We start from the raw sequence: 25,315 nt of genomic DNA, 5'->3' as shown, positions 1-25,315 counted from the left end.
CTTTTTTATTTTTTCGCTGATGATGCTGTATGGCGGCTCGTTTTTTGCTGGACAAGATGAGGTTTTCAGCGGTACCATGGATATTTATATGCGTCTTTGATCGCGCGTTATTGCACTTTTTGTTCGGCGGTATGATAAATCATTTTTTGCTTCATTTTTCATTTTTAAGGGGTTCGCTAAAGGGGTTAACTAATGGGACAGTTTTACAGGGCAGGTCGTTATGGACGCGGCGATACCAAATATGTGTACTTTTATTGTTTTTTTTTTTATTTCCAAAAAATGAATTTATTTGGGAATTTTTTTTTTTTTTCTAATTTAGCGATTTTTTTAAAATTAATTTTACACTTTTTTTTTTAAACTTTATTAGGTTGTCCCAGGGGGGACATCACTGTCCTGTGACAGATCAGCAATCTGTCACAGGCAGTGCTGCAGACTTCCTCATGCCTGCGCTTTGCAGGCACTGAGGAAGTCAGCTCCCTACAGGCCCCCGTCGCCATCTTGGATCCGGGGACCTGTAGGGAAAGAGACCCCCGCAGCAGCGCTGCACATTGCGCCGCTGTGGGGGGCTCAGGGAAGCACGGAGGGAGCCCCCTCCCTGCCGATTCTTTCCTTTAACCCCCGGTACACCGCGATCGTGTTTGATCGCGGTGTGCAAGGGGTTAACGTGATCTCACTAGACGTACTATTCCGTCCTTGGGACTTAGGTCCCAGGTCACATGGACGGAATAGTACGTCCAATGTAGGTAAGGGGTTAACATGGACCAAAAGGAATTCCAAGGAGACCAAACAAGGTTAGATCTCTCTACAGTATTGTCATTAAGGGCTGCTCGGTATTCAAAGTTACTGATATCCTTGATGCAAGAGTATAGATCTAGGTGGAAAGGTGGAGAGGTTTGCTTCCAATGTTACGCAATTCAACAGCGTGCTGCTGTTAACATATGTAAGCACAGTCTAATGGTTCTCTTGGATATGGATTCAGCTAAAATATTTAACCCAGTCATGACCCAGCCTATTATGACTTTAACGACCTGGCCATTTTTTTGCAATTCTGACCAGTGTCCCTTTAAGAGGTAATAACTCAGGAACACTTCAACGAATCCCAGCGATTCTGAGACTGTTTTTTCGTGACATATTGGGCTTCATGTTAGTGGTAAATTTAGGTGGATACATTTTTTAAAAGTTGACCAGCGATTTCGCATTTTTACGACAAAATTAAAAATTTTTTTTTTTTTTTTTTTTTAGGGACCACCTCACATTTGAAGTCACTTTGAGGGGTCTATATGGCAGAAGATATCTCCAAATGACACCATTCTAAAAACTGCACCCTTCAAGCTACTCAAAACTACATTCAAGAAGATTATTAACCCTTCAGGTGCTTCACAGGAACTAAAGCAACTTGGAAGGAAAAAATGGACATTTTAATTTTTCCAACAAAATTTTCTTTTAGCATAAAGTTTTTCATTTTCACATGGGTAACAGGATAAAATGGATCCTAAAATTTGTTGGGCAATTTCTCCTGAGTACACCGATACCTCATATGTGGTCATAAACCACTGTTTGGGCACACGGCAGGGCCCGGAAGGGAAGGAGCGCCATTTGACTTTTTGAATGGAAAATTAGCTCCAATCGTTAGCGGACTCCATGTTGTGTTTGGAGAGCCCCTGTGTGCCTAAACTTTGGAGCTCCCCCACAAGTGACTCCATTTTGGAAACTAGACCTCCCAAGGAACTTATCTAGATGTGTGGTGAGCACTTTGAACCCCCAGCTGCTTCACAGACGTTTATAACGCAGAGACGTGAAAATAAAATATTTTTTTTCCACAAAAATAATTTTATCCCCCAATTTATTTTCCCAATGGTAACAGGAGAAATTAGACCCCCAAAGTTGTTGTGCAATTTTTCCTGAGTACGCGGCTACCCCATATGTTGGGGTAAACCCACTGTTTGGGCACACGTCGGGGCTTGGAAGGGAGGGAGCACTGTTTGACTTTTTGAACGCAAAATTGGCTGGAATCAATGGTGGCGCCATGTCGCGTTTGGAGACCCCCTGATGTACCTAAACAGTGGAAACTCAATTCTAACTCCAACCCTACCCCCAACACACCCCTAACCCTAATTTCAACCCTAATTCCAATCCTAACAGAAAAATAAAAATATTTTATTTTATTATAATAATAATAATAAAAAATAAATAATTTATTTGTCCCTACCTATGGGGGGGGGGGGGGGGGGATTTACTATTTTTTTTATTTTGATCACTGTGATAATATTTATCACAATGATCAAAATGAATGAACGGAATCTGCTGCTTGGCAGATCAGACAGGCGCTCTGCGCATGCGCCCGCCACTTTGGAAGATGGCAGCGGAACACTGGGAGCCACGGTGGGACTTGGAGGGTACCGGGGAAGGGGTGATCGGAAGGCGGGGGAGCACATGCTGACGGTGGCAGACCGCCGCCGTCAGTCGGTGCTGATGAAGATGAAGTCTGTGAAGATATGGATGAACTCTTTATGCATCAAATGGCCAAGTTCTCCAAAAAATATGACATAGTTGTCATGGGAGATTTCAACTATCCAGACATTTGTTGGGAATCTCTCTCAGGCAAAACTAACATGTCAAGGAAATTCTTATCTTCTCTTGCTGACAACTTTATCTTCCAAAAGGTAGGGGAGAAAACAAGGGGAACTGCTACCTTGGATCTAATCCTTATAAATAGGGAGGAAATGGTTGAGGAGGTAAAAATGGCTGAGACCCTAGGAGGTAGCGATAATGCTATTTTAGAATTATGGATAACTAGAGGAGGAAGACCTGTGAAGACTCAGACGTCAAGGTTAGATTTCAGAAAGGCAGATTTTAAGGGATTCAGAAAGAGAATTGGAGGGATCCAATGGCTGGATATCCTTAAAGACAAAAATGTCCAGGAAGGATGGGAAATCTTGAAAAATGAAATTCTCAAAGCACAATTGTTAACAATTCCGAAAAGAGGGAAGAATAGGAAGCATTTAAGGAAGAAAGGATGGATGAACACAGAACTTAAGCACATGCTAAAAAGGAAGAAAAAATGTTTATAAAATGGAAAGAGGGGGGCACATCAAAAGAAGAATATAATGCTGTCTGCAGAACCTGCAGGGCACAAATCAGATTAGCTAAAGCTGACAATGAATTGAGGCTTGCAAGAGATGTCAAAAGCAATAATAAAGGATTTTGGGGATATGTCAAAAGTAAAAGAAAAGTCAAAAAAGCTATAGGATTTTTACAGGATGAAAATGATGAAATGGTAAGACAGGATGTTGAGAAGGCCGAACTTTTAAATTCCTATTTCGCATCTGTTTTTTCTCAGAAAGGAAATGTAACATCAACTGTTCTTCACTGTCCTATTAAGGGAATAGAAGAATCCAGGATATCTATAAACAGAAAGATAGTGAGGAAACACTTAGCTAACCTAAATGAATTCAAGTCTCCAGGTCCAGATGAATTACACCCCAGAGTACTGAAGGAGATAGCAGAAGAAATTTTTGAACCCCTCTCCATAATCTTTGAAAATTCTTGGAGAACGGGAGAAGTCCCAGAAGACTGGAGAAGAGCAAATGTTGTTCCTATCTTCAAAAAGGTGAAGAAGGTGGACCCAGGCAACTATAGGCCGGTGAGTCTGACTTCTATACCAGGAAAGATCTTTGAACAAATTATTAAACATGTATGTCAGTACCTGGATAAGAAGGAAGTGATTAAACAGTCAGTATGGGTTTGTAACTAATAAGTCATGTCAGACTAACTTAATTTCCTTCTATGACGGAATCACTGATTGGGTGGATCAAGGAAATGCTGTAGATATAGTATATTTTGACTTCAGCAAAGCATTTGACAAAGTTACTCATACAATCCCTATTGAAAAAATGACCAAGTATGGAATGGACAAGGCAACTGTTAGGTGGATTCATAACTGGCTTAGTGATCGGACCCAAAGAGTGGTCGTAAATGGCTGCACATCCAGTTGGAAGAATGTCTCAAGTGGGGTACCACAGGGCTCTGTCCTGGGCCCTGTATTGTTCAACATCTTTATCAACGATTTAGATGAAGGAATTGAGGGTAAACTGATTAAATTTGCTGATGACACAAAGCTAGGAGGGATAGCTAATACTAGAGAAGAGAGAGGATTCAAAAAGATATAAATAAACTGGAGAAGAGGGCAGCAACTAACAGAATGTTTTTTAACAGGGAAAAATGCAAAGTACTACATCTGGGCAATAAAAATGAAAAAAGCATATACAGAATGGGAGGAATAGGGCTAAGCAACAGCACATGTGAAAAAGACTTGGGTATACTAATAGATCACAGACTGAATATGAGTCAACAGTGTGATGCTGCAGCAAAAAAGGCAAATGCAATTCTAGGATGTATTAACAGAAGCATACAGTCTAGATCACGTGAAGTCATTATTTCCCTCTACTCCTCTTTGGTCAGACCTGATCTGGAATATTGTGTCCAGTTTTGGGCACCGCATTTTAAAAAAAGACATCAACAAACTGGAGCAAGTTCAGAAGAGAGCGACCAGAATGGTGACCAGTCTGCAAACCCTGTCTTATGAGGAAACGTTGCAGGACTTGGGAATGTTTAGTTTGCAAAAGAGAAGACTGAGAGGAGACTTAATAGCCGTCTACAAATATTTAAAGGGCTGTCACATTGTAGAAGGATCAACTTTATTCTCATTTGCACAAGGAAAGACTAGAAGCAATGGGATGAAACTGAATGGGAGGAGACACAGATTAGATATTAGAAAAAACTTTTTGACAGTTAGAGCGATCAATGAGTGGAACAAGCTGCCACGAGAAGTGGTGAGTTCTTCAATGGAAGTCTTCAAACAGAGGCTGGACAGACATCTGACTGGGATGATTTAGCGAATCCTGCTTTGAGCAGGGGGTTGGACCAGATGGCCCAGGAGGTCCCTTCCAACTCTACGATTCTATGATTGCCCCCGTCAGCCGGTGAGGGGATGTCTGATGGCGGTCTCCAGCCATGGCTGGATTGTAAAATTTCATCAAATTTCATTGATGAAATATTACTCTCTTTGATTGGCTGTTGAGTGAAAGTGAAACAGAGCGATCGAAGCCATGGGGGGCTAAGCCACCCCCCCCCCCGGGGTGAAGCACAAAGCCTCCTGTATCTGCAGGTCAGGTGACCTTTCAGTGACCACGGTCACCCGACCCGCAGGAATGCCATTTATATCATGATGCAAACGTAGGCGTCATGGGTCGTGTTGGCACATTTTCATGACCCCTACGTTGGAGTCATAGGTCGGGAAGGGGTAGAAAGAGCTGAGAACCTAATGGGAGATCCACTCCAAAAAACTTGCTTAATGAGGAGTTGGACTATCACGCAGAACGATTTAATCAGTGAACAGTCCCCAAAAATGTGAAATATAGAACCTCTAGACAGGACGCAACGTCAGCAAAGGGAAGGAATACATGGGTCTATTTCATGTAAAAATTCAGGCGTACGGTACCAAAGATGAAGAATTTTGTACTGATTTTTTTGTATGACATACAAGATGCAGTCTTGGCTGCTCTGGTCCAAACATTTCTCCATTCAACCACAGTCAGTGTTTTATCCACATATTCCTCTCATTTGACCATATAAAAGTGTGTCTAGTTAGGGAATCTGTCTGGAGCCTGTAGAATATTGTAAATACTAGATATTAAACCTTGTGTTTTATCATACCGCTTGGAAAAAGTGGAATAAAAAAACTTAAAAAGAATGGTAATAAATACAGTATCACTGAGAGCGCCATCTAGTCCTGCAAAAAAACAAGCCGCCAAACCGCTCCATCAGCAGAATAAAAGTTATAGCTCTCAGAATAAAGTGATGCAAAAATAATTATATAAAAGTTTTATTGTGTAGAAAATGCCAAAACATAAAAACGATATAAATGAGGCATCGTAGTGACCCGAAGAATAAAGCTGCCTTACCAATTTTACCACACGCGGACTGGAGAAAAAAAAAAAATCCTGAATTACTGGTTTTTGTTCATTCTTCCTCCACAAAAATCGGAGTACAAAGCGATCAAAAACATTATGTGCCCAAAAATGGTACCAATAAAAACATCAGCTCGTCCCGCAAAAAACAAGCCCGCACATGACTGTCGGCCGAAATACAGAAAAATCATAGCTCTCAAAATACGGCGATGCAAAAATTTCTTACAAAAAAAAGCGTCTTAGTGTGTGACAGAAGCTAAAGATAAAAAAAAGGACAAATCTGGTATCACTGTAATCACACCGACCCGAGGAATAAAGTCGCCTAATCATTAATACCACACGAGAACGGCGTAAAAAATAAAACCAATTCTTCACCTTTTAGGGATCTCCCAAAGATAGCAGTAAGGCGATTACAGTGGTTTACCCCCACATATGGGGTATCAGCGTACTCAGGACAAATTGCACAACTTTGGAGTTCTAATTTACCTGTTACCTTTGTGAAAATACAATTTTTGGGGCAAAAAGATCATTTTTGTGCAAAAAAAAAAAAAAAAAAAAAAAAAAATGATTTTTTTTTATTTCCACAGCTCTACGTTATAAACTTCTGTGAAGCACTTGGGGGTTCAAAGTGCTCACCACACCTAGATAAGCTCCTTTGGGGGGGGTCTAGTTTCCAAAATGGGGTCACTTGTGGGGGTTTCTACTGTTTAGGCACATCAGGGGCTCTGCAAACGCAACATGACGCCCACAGACCATTCAATCAAAGTCTGTATTCCAAAACTGCGCTCCCTCCCTTCCAAGCTCTAGCATGCGCCCAGTGGTTCCACCCCACATATGGTGTAGCACTGTACTCAGAAATTGCAAAACAACTTTTGGGGTCCTATTTCTCCTGTTACCCTTGTGAAAATGAAAATTTGGAGACAAAGAGATTATTTTTGTGGAAAAAAATATGATTTTTTTATTTCACGGCTCTACGTTATAAACTTCTGTGAAGCACTTGGGGGTTCAAAGTGCTCACCACACATCCAGATAAGCTCCTGGGGGGAATGGGGTGTCTAGATTCCAAAATGGTGTCACTTGTGGGGGGTTTGCACTGTTTAGGTACATCAGGGGCATTCCAAACGCGACATGGCGTCCGCTCTCGATTCCAGCCAATTTGACATTCATAATCTCAAATGCTCCTCCTTCCCTTCTGATCACTGCCGTGCACCTAAAGATTGGTCTTCCTCCACACATGGGGTATCGGTGTACTCAGGAGAAATTGCACAACAAATATTGTGGCTCATTTTCCTGGTATCCTTGACAAAAAAAAAAAAAAAAAAAGATATATTGTGTTCTAAGAAAAATGTTGGGGAGAAAAAAAATAAAAAAAAGTTAAAATGTTCATTTTTTCCTTCCATATTGCTTCAATCCTTGTGAAGTACCTAAGGGGTTAACAAACTTCTTGAATGTGGTTTTGAACACCTTGAGGAGTGCAGTTTTTAGAATGTTATCACTTTTGGGTGTTTTCTGTTATATTGACCCCCCCCAAACTCACTTCAAATGTGAGGTGGTCCCTTTAAAAAAATGGTTTTGTAAATTGTTAGAAAAATGAGAAATCGCTGATCAAATTAACCCTTAAAACTTCCTAACAAAAAAATTATGTTTCTAAAATTGTGCTGATGTAAAGATGACATGTGGGAAATGTTATTTATTAACTACTAGCTGAAGAGCCCGGCGCTGCCTGGGCATAGTAACTAACTGTGGTTAGTTATAACAAATTATAATTATCCTCCATCCCATAGTCCCGTGCCCATATACCCATCATACATATCCTCCATCCCATAGGCCCGTGCCCATATACCCATCATACATATCCTCCATCCCATAGTCCCGTGCCCATATACCCATCATACATATCCTCCATCCCATATTCCCGTGCCCATATACCCACACATCCTCCATCCCATAGGTCCCATGCCCATATACCCATCACACATCCTCCATCCCATAGGTCCCATGCCCATATACCCATCATACATATTCGCCATCCCATAGTCGAGTGCCCATATACCCATCACACATCCTTCATCTCAGTCCCATGCCCATATACCCATCATACATATCCTCCATCCCATAGTCCCGTGCCCATATACCCGTCATACATATCCGCCATCCCATAGTCCAGTGCCCATATACCCATCACACATCCTCCATCCCATAGTAAACTATTATGACATCATAATAAGCGGCGGGGCTTGCAACCTATAACATCAGCGTCGCCATGACAGCCATTGTGTCATCATGAGGGGCGGGGCTTGACGCGCACACACTTTTTCCCCAGTATGTAGATAGGGGCATTATGACATCATAATGAGGGGCAGGACTTAATGCGCACACACTTTTTCCCCAGTATGTAGATAGGGGCAAAATTGTTTGGTGAATTGGAACACGCGGGGTTAAAATTTTGCCTCACAACATAGCTTAGGACGCTCTCGGGGTCCAGACGTGTGACTGCCAAATTTTGTGGTTGCAGCTGCGACGGTGCGGATGCCAATCCCGGACATACATACACACACACACACACACGAGCTTTATATATTAGATTTTGGGTGACATCACTCTCTGATTTAAGGGTACAAAAATTAAAAGTTTGGAAATTGCAACATTTTCAAAATTGACAGACTTCCGTTATTTCCATAAATAAACGCAATAAATAAACGCAAGTTATATTGAAGAAATTTTACCACTAACATGAAGCACAATAGATCACGAAAAAAAAAATCTCAATCAGCGGGATCCGTTGAAGCGTTCCAGAGTTATAACCACAAAGTGACAGTGGTTCGATTTCAAAATTAAGGTCTGATCATTAACCTACAAAGTGGCTTGGTCCTTAAGGGGTTAAATCACAGATATTTCACACAATATACTTAAACAACATTTCCCACATGCCTACTTTACCATCAGCACAATTCTGGAACCAAATATTTTTTTGTTAGTAAGTTATAAGGGGTAAAAGTTAAACAGCGATTTCTCATTTTTACACCACCATTTTTTATTTAGGGACCACATCACATTTGAAGTCACTTTGAGGGGTCTATATGATAGAAAATACCCAAAAGTGATGCGATGCTAGAAACTGCACCCCCCTCAAAGGTGCTCAAAACCACACGAGAAGTTTATTAACCCTTCTGGTGCTTCAAAAGAACTTTTGGAATGTTAAAAAAAAAAATAAAAAAAATAATGAACTTCAGATCCATTTTTTTTTAATTTTCCCCAAGGGTAACAGGAGAAATTGGACCCCAAAAGTTATTGTGCAATTTGTCCCGAGTACGCCGATACCCCATATGTGGGAGGGAAACCACTGTTTGGGCGCATGGCAGATCTTGGAAGGGAAGGAGCGTCGTTTGACCTTTTCAATGCAAAATTGGCTGGAATTGAGAGCAGATGCCAGGTCGCATTTGGAGCCCTTGATGTGCCTAAACATCGGAAACCCCCCCACAAATGACACCATTTTGGAAACTAGACCCCCTAAAGAACTTATGCAGATGTGCCTTAACAGTGGCAATGCCCAACAAGTACCCCTTTTTTGGAACTAATCTACTGTTTCCTGGTGGCATGTGAATTTTGTAAGTGACCTCGGATCTCACCGCAGCTCAGCCTGGCTGGGAAGGGAGCCCAGTGACCGGAGATAACCTCTATGATGTCACCCCTGGTTACTGACGCTACGTTCCCAGCAGCTCATTTTACCAGTGGTTCTCAGCATGGACGGTTGCATCTTGGCACCATCCAGGTTGAAAACTAATCTTTTTATGTTTGGCAGCTGTCACACGCTAAAAGACTATTGCAAAAAATAGTTTTTGCATCACCACATTTCAAGAGCTATAATTTTTTCATATTTTGGCTCACAGTCATGTGAGGTCTTGCGTTTCGTGGCACGAGCCGACGTTTTTACTGGTACCATTTTCGGGCACATTTTTTGATAGCTTTCTATTCCGATTTTTGGGACACAGAATGAGTAAAAACCTGCAATTCATGAATTTTTTTGCTTCACTTTATTCTCAGAGCTATAAACTTTATTTTTCCTCTGATGGAGCTGTAGGACAGCGCTTTTTTGCGGGACAAGATGACGTTTTCAACGGTACCATGCTTATTTATATCTGTCTCTTTGATCACGTGTTATTCCACTTTTTGTCGGTATAAAAGTCGGAGTTGGTATAAAATGGACCGACTCCTAAAATATATAATAAATATATATATAAATGTCTGTCCTATTCCTGATCTAAGGTCTAGACTTTTAGCGGAGATGCAGTTTATGTTCATAAGTAGTGAAGCTCCTCCTCTACAGATAAAGGGATAAAATAATCACACAGGGAAGGAATGCCTGCATTCATCTCAGAACTTATGGAGTGAACAGGAAAGCAGGATTAAGGTAGGTACTTCTTAAAGCATATCTAAACTTTCAAAAAAACTATCCATAAATCAATAGTCCAGTATATTTTGTCTCTGTATGCTTGATGTTTTAGCATGTTTTTCCTCTTAGCTCATGTTTGGAGAAAGTAGCTGCTCTGATGACTTATATACACACACTATACATAGAATATAAGGGGAAAAACTTTTCTAACATCTCAATTTCAGAAACACAGTAACAGGATCAATGAGGACATATATTTGTATGTGTGTTCTGGAATATGATTCAGCACAAATATGCTCGCTCCCTCCTCACAGACTGTGAAGAAATATGATGTGAAGCATTTAGTGAGCTGTACCCCTGAGACAAGCCTGACATTGTAAAATGTTAGCTTTACTCTGAACTTTCAAACTTTATACTTATCTGTCCTATTGATTTATGCAAAGATTGTTTTATTTCTATCCTAAATTATACAGTGCACGATTCCCTATTGTTGCAAGAATTACAATATACCTTATTTTTTTGACAAAATTTTGAGAGCAAATTTACATAACTACAAAATGTCTAAGAAGCATCTTATGAAGTCAGCTTTATGAGTATTTCACAGTGACTCAAGATAAAAAAAAACAAAAAAAAAAAAAAAAAAAACACATTGTGTGTCAGTGTATAAGTGACCCAGGTGAAAACAAATGCTGTGATGCCAAAATCAGTGCATACTGTTCCTTCCAATCTAAAAAGACATTTACAACACTGCCACCCAGAAGATTACAAAGCTGTGATTAAAAAAGATCACAGCAAGCACCAAGAAACCAGCACTTCCTGCCAGGCAAAGGAGGAGGAAAGAGCATCTCAAACATCAGTTACAAGATATTTTGTAAGTGACAAAGCTAATGTAACAATGACAGTAGATGTGTTTAAAAGACAGCTCGTTGAGCTTGTTGTGAGGGACAGTGTACCATTATTATTTGCACAACCAGCTTTTACAGCTCTTCATGGAGAAATGGGGTCCCACGATCCCCCCCCAGTATCTCAGTTGTCCCTGCAAACCCCCCCCCCCCCCCTCCTCATGAAGTCCTCCGGTGGTCTTCTTCCGTGAGAAAATGGCGGGTGCATGCGCAGTGCGCCCGCCGAGATCTGCTGGCCGGCACCCTGCAACAATAGGACATTTTTCCTATTGGTTCATTTTGATCACTGTGATAGACCCTATCAGTGATCAAAATAAAAAAAATAGTAAATCAAACCTCCCATTATCACCCACTTAGTTAGCTAAAAAAATAAAATGTATTTCCATTTTTCTGTTATGGTTGGGGCTAAGGTTAGGGTTGTGGCTATGGTTGGTGTAATGTCCACACGATATAAGGAATTCAAGAGAACACTAACTGTACTTTATTCTTCTCGTTCTTCCTCCAGCACACAGCATCACATTTCCCTCATCAGGTTAAACTGAAACTCCACCAACCCACTTCCTGTCTATAACCTTCCAGTCACAAGATTTCCTTTCTTAAAGAGACAGGTCAAATCATTATACATTACAGTTGGGATCAGCTCATCCCGCAAAAAAAAAAAACAAGACCTAATATGACTGTGGGCCAAAATATGGAAAAATTATAGCTCTCCAAATGTGATGTAAAAACTTTTTTTTTTTTGCAATAAAAAGCATCTTTTAGTGTGTGACAGCAGTTGGGCCCATTTGAACTTGTAAACTATGGTGTCTGTTCACATGGGATGAATTTGGATAGCGCTGGCAGCCCCCCTGATCTAATAGAAGGGCATCACTAATAGGCTGTTAACCTGGAGGCTGTGCATTTCCATTGTGTGAATAGCGCCACAAGACTTTTTTGTGCAGTATTATACCATGCCCTCCATTGGGATTGGTAGGTTGTGAGTGGTTGGCTTATCAGTATTTCTGCATCTGTGTTGCCGCCATCTTAACTACATGGGTCCACTGCATCCTGATAGTGCATTTGTTTGGAAGCCTGGGCAGGTAAGCATCTCTGCCTTTTTGCTAGTATTTAGTGTGTGACATCAGCCAAACAAAAACCCACTACAAGGCCTCTTTCACAGGTCTTGATATTTCCGGTACCGGAGAGAGGTCAGTGTCTAATACTTGCGGCACACGAGTGGCATGCATGGGCCGCATCAGTACCACACAGACAGGCGCCAGGGAAAAAAGTGTTACAGTAAGCGCTGTTCCCCGGCACTGGATGCTGAACCATTCACTCATCTTTCTCCCCTGCTCTGCAGGTGATCGGCACGAGCTGGAGAGAATGATGAGAGTTACATTTAAGTGATAAAAGAGACCGCAGGCGGCGGCTGATGATGGGTCTATTACTTCCACCAGCCTACCCCTGCTGCTAATAACTGACAGCAGGAATGGCTCATGGGGGCATTCATCAGCTGCCGCCTGCACAATAAATAAATGAAAAAACCGACGTGGGTTCCCCTGTATTTTCTATAACCAGCCAGGCAAAACTCACAGCTGGGGGCTGCAGCCCTCAGCTGTCATTCAGCAAGGTTGATTATCAAGAATAGAGGGGTCGCCACGCTGTTTAAAAAAAAAATGTAATTAAAAAAAAAAAAACGCATGGGGTCCCCCCACTTTTGACAACCAGCCTTGCTAAAGCTCACTGTTGGGGGGGGGGGGCTGGTATTCTCAGGCTGTTAAGGGGCCACTGATATAGGCCCCCCAGCCTCTAAATAGCGCAACTGCCCAGAAAAGGCACGTCTATTAGATGCGCCATTTCCGGCGCTTTGCCCGGCTCTTCCCACTTGCCCTGTAGAGGTGGCAAGTGGGGTTGATGTCACCTTTGTATTGTCAGGTGACATCAAGCCCACAGCTTAGTAATGGAGAAGAGTCTACAAGCCACCTATCCATTACTACTCCTACAGCTATATGTTAAATAAAGACACAGCCAGAATAAAGTCCTTTATTAGAAATCCAACCACACACAGTTTTACTTTTTTATTTAAAAACAGACAGACACACTAATACTCAAGCGCCTATTCCAGAAAAAACTGCAAAAGGAAAAAATGAGGAAAAGAAAAACGTCTAAAGAAAAGTATAGCTGACTGCTAAAATCAGGATATCTAGCAGGAGCACTCAAGAAAATTTCCCAACATTTGTTTGGACTAAAACAAATCTTTTCGGATCGTTTAATCACATGGAATCTTTCTGTTATTTAATCATCAGGAAAATATTGTCTAGATTTGACAAAACACCTACTTCAACAAGAAGGCTTGTGGCTCTAGGGCGTTCTCCTGTAATAAAATTAAGAAAAAAAAAAAAAAAACAATAACATACCTGTGTCATTCTGTCCCACGCCAAAATCCATGTCTGGTGGATTATTACCTTTCAACCTGGATGGTGCCAAGATGTGACCGTCCAGGCTGAGAACCACTGGTGAAAGAGCTGCTAGGAACGCAGAGTCAGCGACCGGGGGTGACGTCATAGATGTTACCTCCAGTCACTGAGGCTTCATTCCCAGCCTCAAAAGTAATATTCCTTTACATATGAGGTATCGGCGTACTCAAGAAATTGGGGTCCAAACTTTTGGGGGTCCAATTACTCCTGTTACCCTTGGTGAAATAAAAAAAATTGGGGGTGAAAAGATCATTTTGTGGAAAAAATATGATTTTTTAATTTTACAGCTCTGCATTATAAACTTCTGTCAAGCAATTGGGGGTTCAAAGTGCTCACCACACATCTAGATAAGTTCCTTGATGGTCTAGTTTCCAAAAGGTGTCACTTGTGGGGGGGGGTTTCCACTGTTTAGGCATATCAGGGGCTCTCCAAACAAGACATGGCATCCGATCTCAATTCCAGCCAATTTTGCGTTGAAAGTCAAACGGCGCTCCTTCCCTTCCGAGCTCTGCCATGCGCCCAAACAGTGGTTTACCCACACATATGGGGTATCAGGGTACTCCGGATAAATTGCACAACAACTTTTAACCCTTATAACTTCCTAACAAAAATAAATGTTGGTTCCAAAATTGTGCTGATGTAAAGTAGACATGTGGGATTACTTATGTATTTTGTGTGAAATACTCTCATTTAAAAGGCATGAAGATTCAAAGTTGCAAAATTTTCAAAATTTTTGCCAAAATTTCTATTTTTTTTTTCACAAATAAACGCAAGTCGTATCAAAGACATTTTACCACTATCATGAAGTACAATATGTTACGAGAAAACAATGTCACTCATTGGGATACATTGAAGCGTTTCAGAGTTATTACCTCATAAAGGGACAGTGGTCAGAATTGTAAAAATTGGCCCAGTCATTAACATGCAAACCACCCTCGGGTGTAAATGGGTTAAATACAAAATGCAGTCAGTTCAGCCAGGTTATAAGTGAGGATCGAGGGGGGTTAAGTCAGGTGAGTGATCTCTCTTAAGTAACGGATGTATTTGAGGAGGGAGAGCTGCAGTACAGACCTAGGTGTGTGATAGGTCAGGTGTGTGTGCATGTTAAAACATTCAATAAAGTTTGTTAGTGTGCTCAGACAGAAAATGGAGCTAAGTGGAGTCTCCCCTGTGTGTTGATAACGGATTTAAAATTCAGTCTGGGAGATTTCAGCGCCAGATAGCTCCCGGCAGCAACAGCCGTCCTCCCTCCTTTACCTTCCCCAATACGGCAGGAGACCTCAAGCCTGGACAGCAGACAATGCTAGGACCCAGGGAGCTTCCACACCTCTCTCCAATCTGGGAGACCAGACACCCTCCAACAGGCAGCAGTCCAGAGAAAATCAAAGCAGGTGAAGGCTCAGCTTTGTGTTTGTTAGATCTTCATGCAGCTGTATTCCTGTGGGAGGCTACACTCTTCTCCTCAGAGCTGCACTGAGCACAAGCATAAAGATGGCCACTGCAACTTTTCCCACTTGTCCTCTGAACTCCGTTTCCCCACTCAGGATGCTTAGAAGAGTTTTTGAGACCCCAGTGAGTGGATCTTCTCCAGGATATACCTTTACTTACATTTTAAAAACCCTTAATGCCGTTTGAGCCATATGGGGTAGTACAGGCTTAATGGTTGTTGCACCTCTGGAGCCCTAGGTTCTAATTCCACGAAGGACAATATCTGCAAGGAGGTTGTGTTCTCCCTGTGATTGCGTGGATTTTTTTGGGAGTACTCAGATATCCACAAACAAAAAGACATACTGGAATTTAGATTGTGAGCACAAGTGGGGACAGTAAAGCACTGGATTATGATGGTGCTATATATGCACGCATAAATAAAAAAAAATATACCTCTGGATCAAATTTTTTGAATCTCCTTTGGACACCAATGTTATATAACAGATTATATAATTTTTTCACTATAGCCCAATGATGTTGCAGTAATGTTGCCATTATAAAAGTGACTGGTTTGCGACCAAATGTTGAGATGTTACTTAAAAAGATATGCAGGCAGGCTAGAATTGATAACAAAAGAGAAATTACGGTAGCCTAAGTGGCTTACCTTCACAGTTAGAAATGTAAACAACAAGGTCTGCGATTCATACATTTCTATAATTTCCTCAGGATTGATGTTGGTCTAATGCAGATAGTAAAAAGAAAAAAAAAAAAAAGTCAAACAGAAAAGCAAGTGAAATTCACAACAGTTGCATCATACTTTCATCAGCATCATGGCATAGAGGAACAATAGCAAAGCGGTTGTGGAGGGTAAGGGAGGGGCGAAAGGAGTATACAGACATCCTGTATTAATCACCCGGCTCCAATCTTCCTTATCCTCACAACCAGTGTCTCCTGACACGATCCATTGTGCTTCCACATCAGTAATTTTGTGTGCATTTCTCCCCTGTACTTTGGATTACCACCTCCAAGTGTCAATTTCCATAAGGATATGTAAAAGAACCAGCTTATGAATTAGGATATCATACGATAACTATACCCTTCCTACTTAGGTGTTGAATGCAGCCAGGTTGATTCTACTAGAGATTCTACAGATGGAGGACACTACTGAAAAAACTTTGCTGGATCATAAGTTTACAGCTTCTGCAAACAGTCAAGAAGATTGTTGATTTTTATCTACCATTTGGAGCGGTTTTAAAATGCCTCACTGACTGCTTTCATTATCCCGCTGCAGAAATTATGTACATACACAGGACACTGACTGCAGCAGCCAATCACCGGCTGTAGAGCAGCATAAACTGATATTCAGTGGATGTAAATCTGCACCACAGGCCAATATCCAAATTATATTTTTGTGCAGTGCGTGGATAATTTCGTTTATAATGAAAATCCACAGTATCTGTCCCATTTTAACATACCCTTCTCAAAACACCACATTGTCAACATACAAAATGTGTAGTGTTGTGTAGCTAGAGGTGAAACACACTATAGCTAGGTTATAGAATACTACAAGTGTATAAATTCTCATTGAGTCAAGTCAGTCTTGCATAGAAGGGGTGATCAATGGTTTCCTAGAATCAAAATTATTATATTATGAAGAGGATAGGGCTGCTTTATAAAAACCTTAAACGAAAAACAGTCACCCTTAGCCAACACTATTTTCAAGTGTAATATAAGAAACAAAACCTGTGCTCTGTTTAATTCCTATGGGCAACAAAGAATGAAACACCTATCAAATCTCCCGAATAGGCCTAAATTATAGATTTGCTCTTATTTTATCAGAAAGACTGAATGACTGCATGTAGATTCTAACAAATACTACATAGAACTCAAATAACTACTACATAGAAGTAGAAGTCTACCAACTCCAGGATAAAACATTATCCATAGTTAATCTATAATCAAAACATTTTCATGGGAATTTAGAAAAGTTAATTATGTACCGTATATGACTTGTGTATACGTCGAGATTTTCAGCCGACTTTTTGGGCTGAAAGTCCCCCTCTTGACTTATACATGAGTCATATACCTGGGGGTCGGCAAAGGAGGGGGGTGTCACAGATCATACTCACCTGTTCTGGCACTCACTGCAGCCCCCTCGCTTCTCCACTGTCTCACTTCCTACCTTCAGCGGTCACGTGGAACCGCTCATTAAACTCATGAATATGTGCATATTCATGAGTGGTAATGATGAGCAGTATCACCACAGAAGGCAGGAAGGGAGACAGTGGAGAAGCGAGGCTGCAGAGAGTGCCAGGACAGGCGAGTATAGCGATATTCACCTGTCCTCGTTCCCACGCTGCTCACCGCCGTCTGCTGCTTCCTGTGACCGTGATGTTTAGCCAGCAGGGGCGCGGTGACGTTGGTAGTGCGTGCCGTGCCCTCTGCTGGCTGAACAGTCACTGACAGAGGACGCTCAGACAGTGGTGAGCAGCGATGGACCCCAGACAGGTGAATATCACAGGTGTCGGGTCCTAAGCAGGAGAGGAGAGTATGGCATTTTATTTTTTTGCAGCAGTTGCACATGGGGGCATACTCTGTGGGGCAGCACATGGGGGCATACTCTGTGGGGCAGCACATGGGGGCATACTCTGTGGGGCAGCACATGGGGGCATACTCTGTGGAGCATATTCTATGGGGCAGCATATGGGGGCATATTCTATGGGGCAGCATATGGGGGAAGAGTCACATGGGGCAGCATATGGGGGCATAGTCTATGAGGCAGCATATGGAGGCATAGTCTATGGGGCATTTTATGGGGGCACAATCTATGGAGCATCTTATGGGGCCATAACCTTTATGGAGCATTATATGGGGAATATTATTCTATGGAGCATCTTATGGGGCCATTATTAAGCTTTGTGCAGCATTATATGGGGCGTATTCTGTATGGAGCATTATAAGGGGCTCCTGATTCAATATGGATATTCAAAAACATTTAACCTACTGATGTCTCAATTTTACTTTTATTGGTACCTATTTTTAGTTTTGAAATTTGCCAGTAGCTGCTGCATTTTCCACCCTAAACTTATACACAAGTGAATACTTTTTCCCAGTTTTTTGTGGCAAAATTAGGGGGGGGTCGGCTTATACACGAGTATATACGGTATCTCAATAAACCTAAGGATTCAATTGAAAAAAAACAAACAAAAAACAATGATAACCAAGATATTCTAGTGGTGATAACTGACTTTCTATCTCTCCTGTATGCTAGATGCATCCATGCAACTCTCGGGCCCTTGGATAAAAATGTCTGAATTGAGTTTGTCATTACTAATTGGAAGTTGGAGTGTGAAAAATTTTAGGAGTCAAGAATCTTTGTCTTTGTAGAAACTTGAAAAGAAAAGGGGGAGAAAGGGCGCTTCCAATGCGTAGGTCTGTATGGAAAGTAGATGAGTGCACAGCAAGTGTTAGGCTCACCTGATAGGGTTGTGAGAGTCACAACACCTATAATCGCATAAAACAGCTGCAGCAGTCTGCACGAGGTCCAAGGACTTGGTACAAAGAGAAGGCTGGTAGTGCAATAAGAGACTGCGCTGCTGTGGTAGAATTCAAGGTATCTTTATTGCCAACGCGTTTCCTGAGCCAGTCCCAGCTCACTTCATCAGGGCATGTTACAGAAGTTCATTGCAGGGCTATATATACACATAAAAAAAAAAAAAGGGGGGGAGGAGCCAAGAATAGTGAGGTGACACGTCAACATGGATACATATACATGAATCATACAAAACAATAAAACTTTATTACAACCATATTAAAAACGATGTTTAAAATGCCATAAAAAGATTGTTGGTATAAAAAACGTGATTAAAAAATAAAAAGACGGGGGGGGGGTTGAATCACGAGGTAAAAGATTAAAAAATGGCTCTCAAGTCCTGGGGTGGATTAGAACTTGCCTCAGAGGATATAACTCATGGTATTAGTCCACTATGCTACATGTGAAACTGGAAAGTAAGGAGAAAATGGTTAAAATCATGTGTAAATGGCTAGTATGAAATATCTTTTTTTTCTAGGTGGAGAGAAGAGAACAACAAGAAGAAACTCTCTGGAATAGGGGATATAAAAATGGTTAAAAATTGAGTGTTAAGACGACAAAAAAAAAAAAAAAAAAAAAAAAAAAAAAAAATTAAAAAAAAATATATAAAAAAAGTAAAAAAATTCATGGGTAAAAAAAATGCATGAAAATTTTTTTCTTTAAAAAACGAAGATGATGATATAAAGGAATTAAAAGGATAAGATATTAAAACACAGGGTCAAAATAAAATCTATAAAAAACATCATTGATGATATTAAGACCATTGGGCTCAATAGATTTGAGTTTATAGATCCAAAAAACTTCCTTTCTGAATAGTGATTGAAACCTATTGGGGATGTGGTCTGGTATGTGATCAATGGGATAAATGGTGGCTTTGCTGAAATCTCTGGAGTGTGTGGTGTCAAAGTGTCGTGAAAGTCCATGTTTTTGGAAGCCTATTTTGATATTGTGACGGTGTGAATTCATGCGACAATGTAGTGCTTGTGTAGTGCGACCTACATACAATCTGGGACACGGACAGGAAATGAGATATAACATGAGAGGAATGACAAGTGAGGTGAAATTTGAGGGGAAATTTTTCAAGTGTAATGGGGTGGACAAACACAGACGTGTAGTATGAAATGGTATGACAGCAAGCACAATTAGGACGGTGACACTTATAAATCCCTGGTGATGAAATGGTATGGGTAGTAGGCTTCTGGGGTAGAAGTCTACTTGGATCCAGAATATTCTTTAATGACCTGGCCTTTCGGAAGGTGATAGCAGGTTTGTCTGGAAGGACCCCATTAAGTATGGGGTCCTTCTTAATGATGGGCCATAAACTATTTAGAACATCTCTTATCATGTTCTGTTGTGAACTGAATGTTGTAATAAAATTTGTTCTAAAGAGGTTCAGCATCATCTTTCTTTTGTTTAGTCAGAGATTTGCTGAGGAGAATATTCTGGTTAAAATTTTTAAAAACATTATCACATGTAGAACTAATGAGTTTTTTGGGATACCTCTGAGCAAGGAACCTTTCCCTCAGGACCTCGGATTGTGTGTTAAAATCCTCATCATTAGTGCAGTTCTTTCTTATCCTTTGGAACTGATTGTGAGGAATATTAAAAAGCCATTTTTTTGTAGTGTCCACTCTTAAAATGTACATAACTATTAGAATCCACCTCTTTAAAAAACGTTTTACTGCAAATCTTGGAATTCCTGATGAAAAATGTGATGTCTACAAAATCCATGGATTGATTATTAACATGTGGGGTAAAGGTCAAGCCCCATGGATTATTCTGGATGCAACAAATAAGAGCACCCACATCTAAAACGTCATTGTCCCAGATTAAGAACAGGTCATCAATGTATCTTCTGTATAAAATGATGCCTTTATTAAAAGTCTCATTGGTGATAAAATTTTGTTCAAAGACCCCCATAAAAAGATTTGCATACGTAGGTGCGACTCGTGATCCCATAGCGGTCCCACGTGTCTGGTGATAACTTTACTTTTCTGGGGTAATTTTATTATGCAAAATAAAATCCATCCCTTTGTAGATAAAAGATTTTTGTGCAACGAATGTCTGATAAAAGGAACCTACAAAGGGATGGATTTTATTTTGCATAATAACTTTTTTACTTTTCTGGGGGAATTTTATCACCAGACACGTGGGACCGCTATGGGATCACGAGTAGCACCTGCGTATGCAAATCTTTTTATGGGGGTCTTTGAACAAAATTTTATCACCAATGAGACTTTTAATAAAGGCATCATTTTATACAGATATTTGAGACTAGCCATTTACACATGATTTTAACCATTTTCTCCTTACTTTCCAGCTTCATATGTAGCATAGTGGACTGATACCATGAGTTATATCCTCTGAGGCAAGTTCTAATCCACCCCAGGACTCGAGAGCCATTTTTTAATCTTTTACCCCGTGATCCCCCCCCCCCCCCCCGTGTCTTTATTTTTTAATCACGTTTTTTATACCAACACTCTTTTTATGGCATTTTAAACATCGTTTTTAATATGGTTGTAATAAAGTTTTATTGTTTTGTATGATTCATGTATATGTATCCATGCTGACGTGTCACCTCACTATTCTTGGCGCCTCCCCCATTTTTTTCTTTTTTTTTATGTGTATATATACCCCTGCAATGAACTTCTGTAACATGCCCTGATGAAGTGAGCTGGGGCTGGGTCAGGAAACGCGTTGGCAATAAAGATACCTTGAATTCTACCACAGCAGCACAGTCTCTTATTGCACTACCAGCCTTCTCTTGTAGAAACTTGGCACTCAGGTAAATGTTGTAAGCAGATCATTTTATTTTGTGCCGGCAATCCAATAACAAAAACGTTTCGGTCCTACAAAGACCTTCATCAGTCTGATAGATTGCAGTGTGCGCAGGGTTACAGGCAATAAACGCTTAGGATCAGCAGCACACACTGCTGAAGCATGTGCTGCATATCCTGAGCGTTTGTTTCTGCCTCTAACCCTGTGCAGACTGCAATCTGTCGGATTTATGAAGGTCTTTGTATGACTGAAAGGTTTTTGTATTGCCTGCACAAAAGACAGTTACTTACCGATAACGGGATTTCTCAGAGCTCATGACAGCACCACAAAGAGAAGGGACAGATAACCTACAGATAATGTTATGGAAACAGCTAGCCTCAAATCTCTAGGATTCTCTGAATGGGGACATGATTGTACGCATCGCCAAGATCCAGAAAACTCATGAAACAATTTGGAAACAGAACTTTGATGGTCGATTTTATTGATTCCATCTTGCATTTCTGTACTCGCATATCCATTTAGTCTCCGTAAGTTTATGATTGTCCGATAGAACCCATCCGGTTTGGTCACCAGGAATAATGGGGAGTAGAATCCCTTCCTCTTTTCCTGGGAAGGGACTTCCTGAAGTCCATAACCTCGTATTCCAGGGCCATTTGTTCCTGTGGGGAGGATCTCCGGGGAGTTATGACAAAGTTCTGGGGGGGTAAAGAGTGGAAGTATATCTGAACGCCTATCCTGACCAGATTCGGTATCCAGGGGCTGTTCCGAGATTTTCTCCTAAGCCGGAAGGAAATGGGATAATCTTCCCCCCCACACAGGAAAAAAGTTCACTGAGGACTTTTTCATCTCTGGAAGAATGCTCAAGTGTCACACAGGATTGAGCATAGTTTAAGTTTAGTCTGCAAGTCTCCCGGCCAGCACTTGAATCAAAGTTCTCCACGGGACGCATTCAAGAGAGCCGCAGACCTGAAGTTAACCTGACTGAATCAGCTGTTGAGTCTGCCAAGAAAACCACTGCACCATGAATGAAGGGAATGGATTCCAGTACTTTGTCCCTGGCACCCCGTCCCACAGCTGTTTAACTGATCCACCCATATCATAAGGGATCTGGAGGCACAGATAGCCGCTATGGCAGGTCTAAGGTTTCCCCCAGCTGATTCCCAAGCCCTTTTAAGGAAGGTGTCAGCTTTCTTGTCCAGGGGGTCTTTCAATGTTCCCATGTCCTCAAAGGGGAGGGCAAATTTCTTAGAGGCCTTGGCCACTGCGACATCAAGCTTTGGGGCTTTATCCCATGATGTCAATGCCTCATCCTCGAAGGAGTATTTGCTTTTAAGGGAAATTACCGACGAGTTTTTCCTGTCTGGAATCTCCCACTCCTTAATTAGGGCCTGGATGGTTTCGTTTAGGGGAAAAAAACTTTACGTGTCTTCAGGCCTAACACCCAAAACAATGTTCTGCCCCGTTTGGTCAGGGAGATGGTCTATTACCCCCATGGTAGATTTTACTGCTTTTACCAGGGTATCTACTTCGTCTAAGGGAAAGCAGCGACGTCACCACCTTTTCGTTATCCGAAGATGAGGAGTCTGATACACCAGAGCTAGAGGAGTCTGATACACCAGAGCTAGACAAATCCGACTGGGAGCATACAATGCTTTCCCTCCCCCTAACCTTATCCCCGTTTGAGGGACTTAAAGGCACTTTCGACTTCAGTTTTAATTACGAATCTCATTTCGGAGGCGAAGTCTGGGGTTTCCTCACATAGTGCTTGTTCCATGCAAGAGGGACAAAGCTTCTTATCCCAAGATGCAGGTAATGCTTTGTCGAACATGGGGCAGCATCTGTGCTTCATCTTTCCCAATCTCTTCCTTCCCTAAAAAGGTAGAGAAGGAAACCCCAATTACAACAGTGAACTTACACGAAGATCACTCACCCATCAGACGCAGCAGCGGGTACGGGTTCTGGAGGAGGCGTAGGATCTAATAAAGGGCTTCTTAGAGATGGTGTCTTGTCCATTGTGAGAGAATCTCTGCTGCGCTGCATAGAGTGGCTGCTGGACCGTCCACATCTCTTGTCTGCAGAAGGGAGTTTCTTATCCTGGGACTTTTGTTGCTGCTGATGGTGGTCGCTGTCCTCCATGATTCACAGGGATTGCATGCAGCAGGTGTGTCTGCACATTTTCCCCTTTTTGAATTTACTGTCCAGGGTCCTGCGCTCACTTCCAGTCCGCCCCTCCCCCTGCGGCCGCATCACCGGGAAGCACCTCTGCTGCGCATGTGCCAGCCGGGAACCTGGAAGTCCCACTTTACTTCCGGAGCGGAAGCCGCGCTTCCCACCCACCCTGCAAGACCCCTTGGTCCCAGCGGGGGTGGCCTCAGGCACCGCACCAGCAGGGGCCTCCCCACTGCCAGAATCCTGACTGGCCGGCCCTGGATCTTCATCCTGCAATCTTCTCCGGTACCGCAGAAACTGAAGGTTCCCTGTCAGGGACAGGAAACCAACTGATGCAGGGGACAGGTACCGCACTTTATCTGTAGGTTCCCTGTCCCTGAAGGGTGGAGCCCCGCTCTCAGTGGTGCTGTCATGGGGGACAGAGAAATAATATTATCTGCTTACAACATTTACCTGAGTGCCAAGTTTTCTAGAAGATTTACATGGGATAGGATCGTACTTTGGCATCATCCACAGGAGGGCTGTAATTACCATTTTTGATTGAGAAACTCCTGACATGCCCACCAAATAGTGGTTTTCAACACTGGTGGTAGCTGGATGTAAGTAGTAAATGGAGGCAGAACACTACAAATAGTGAATGAAGATTGGCCACCAGAGAGTCACTTTCAATAGTGTTTCCATTCATTTGCTATACAAAAATCTTACATAGGTTGCCTCTTTCTTAGGTTTTCTTGGTTCTGCTGCAGATAGGGGTTTTGGGGACCCTTTTTGCAAGGTTTTATCTGAAATGCAGAAAAAAAACAAACATTAAGACAGCTTTAGTCATGGCTCTAGACGCAACATTTATTACATCATCTATAAAATTTAATTGTTAGAACCTGCCTTAACCATATTTGGGCTTAGTTTTTTTTTGTGCCCGCTCAAAATACCTCAAGTCTAAAGGGGGCTTTATACATCACGATAGCGTCACAGATTTTGTGACGCAGCAGCGATATCGCTACATGTGATACTTGCCTCAGACCGGCTCCCCCCCCGCTGGCTATCGCACGAGATCAGCCTGGTCCATTTCTCGTCGTCCGCTTCCTGCTGGCGCCGACGAGCGAGCCATGGACGCAGGTGGAAGACTGACACCCTCGCCGCGTCTGAAAGGTAAGTACGACCGCCGCTGCATCGCTAGTGAGATCTGCCTGTTTGGCAGCTCACTAGCGACCATTTAGCGATGCACCAGCGATCCTGACCGGGTCGTATCGTGGTCGGGATTGCTGGTGCATCGCTAAATGTAAAGGGGCCTTAACTCCCCATGGAGCTTCTGTCTGGAGACTTTCCAAAACACACAACTTAGGCTAGTTTCACACTAGCATTTTGGAGCGCAGCGATGGCATGCGCACGGCCGCCGCTAAGCCCCGCCCCCTGCTGCGCCTCCGCCGGTAGCTCCGCCTACCGGCGCATGACGCTGCATGCGTCCTTTATCTTTATCACTGGGGGCGCAGGCCGTGCGCAGTATGCGTTTGGCGGCGCATGCGTCCTTTTGACGGTGCGCCGACCTGCGCCAAACGCAACCTGCTGCAGTTTGGTTGCGCCGGCGCACCGTCAAAAAGGCGCATGCGCCGCCAAACGCATACTGCGCA

General features: G+C 42.1%; 1 protein-coding gene across 1 annotated transcript in view; it reads right to left on the bottom strand.

Annotated features, from left to right (window-relative positions):
• HAUS8 (HAUS augmin like complex subunit 8) overlaps positions 1-25,315 on the bottom strand; it is a 163,062-nt gene that overhangs the window by 58,261 nt on the left and 79,486 nt on the right. Inside the window, exons 6-7 of the mRNA XM_073559837.1 lie at positions 24,393-24,469; positions 15,813-15,887 (exon numbers count right to left, since the gene is read on the bottom strand). Coding sequence (XP_073415938.1) covers positions 15,813-15,887; positions 24,393-24,469 — 152 coding nt within the window. The remainder of the gene's footprint in view (positions 1-15,812; positions 15,888-24,392; positions 24,470-25,315) is intronic.

Source organism: Dendrobates tinctorius, unplaced genomic scaffold (assembly GCF_039654945.1).
Source record: "Dendrobates tinctorius isolate UK_male_01 unplaced genomic scaffold, ASM3965494v1 ptg000276l, whole genome shotgun sequence".
NCBI classification, from domain to species: domain Eukaryota; kingdom Metazoa; phylum Chordata; class Amphibia; order Anura; family Dendrobatidae; genus Dendrobates; species Dendrobates tinctorius.
This window is presented reverse-complemented; position numbering and strand designations above follow the sequence as displayed.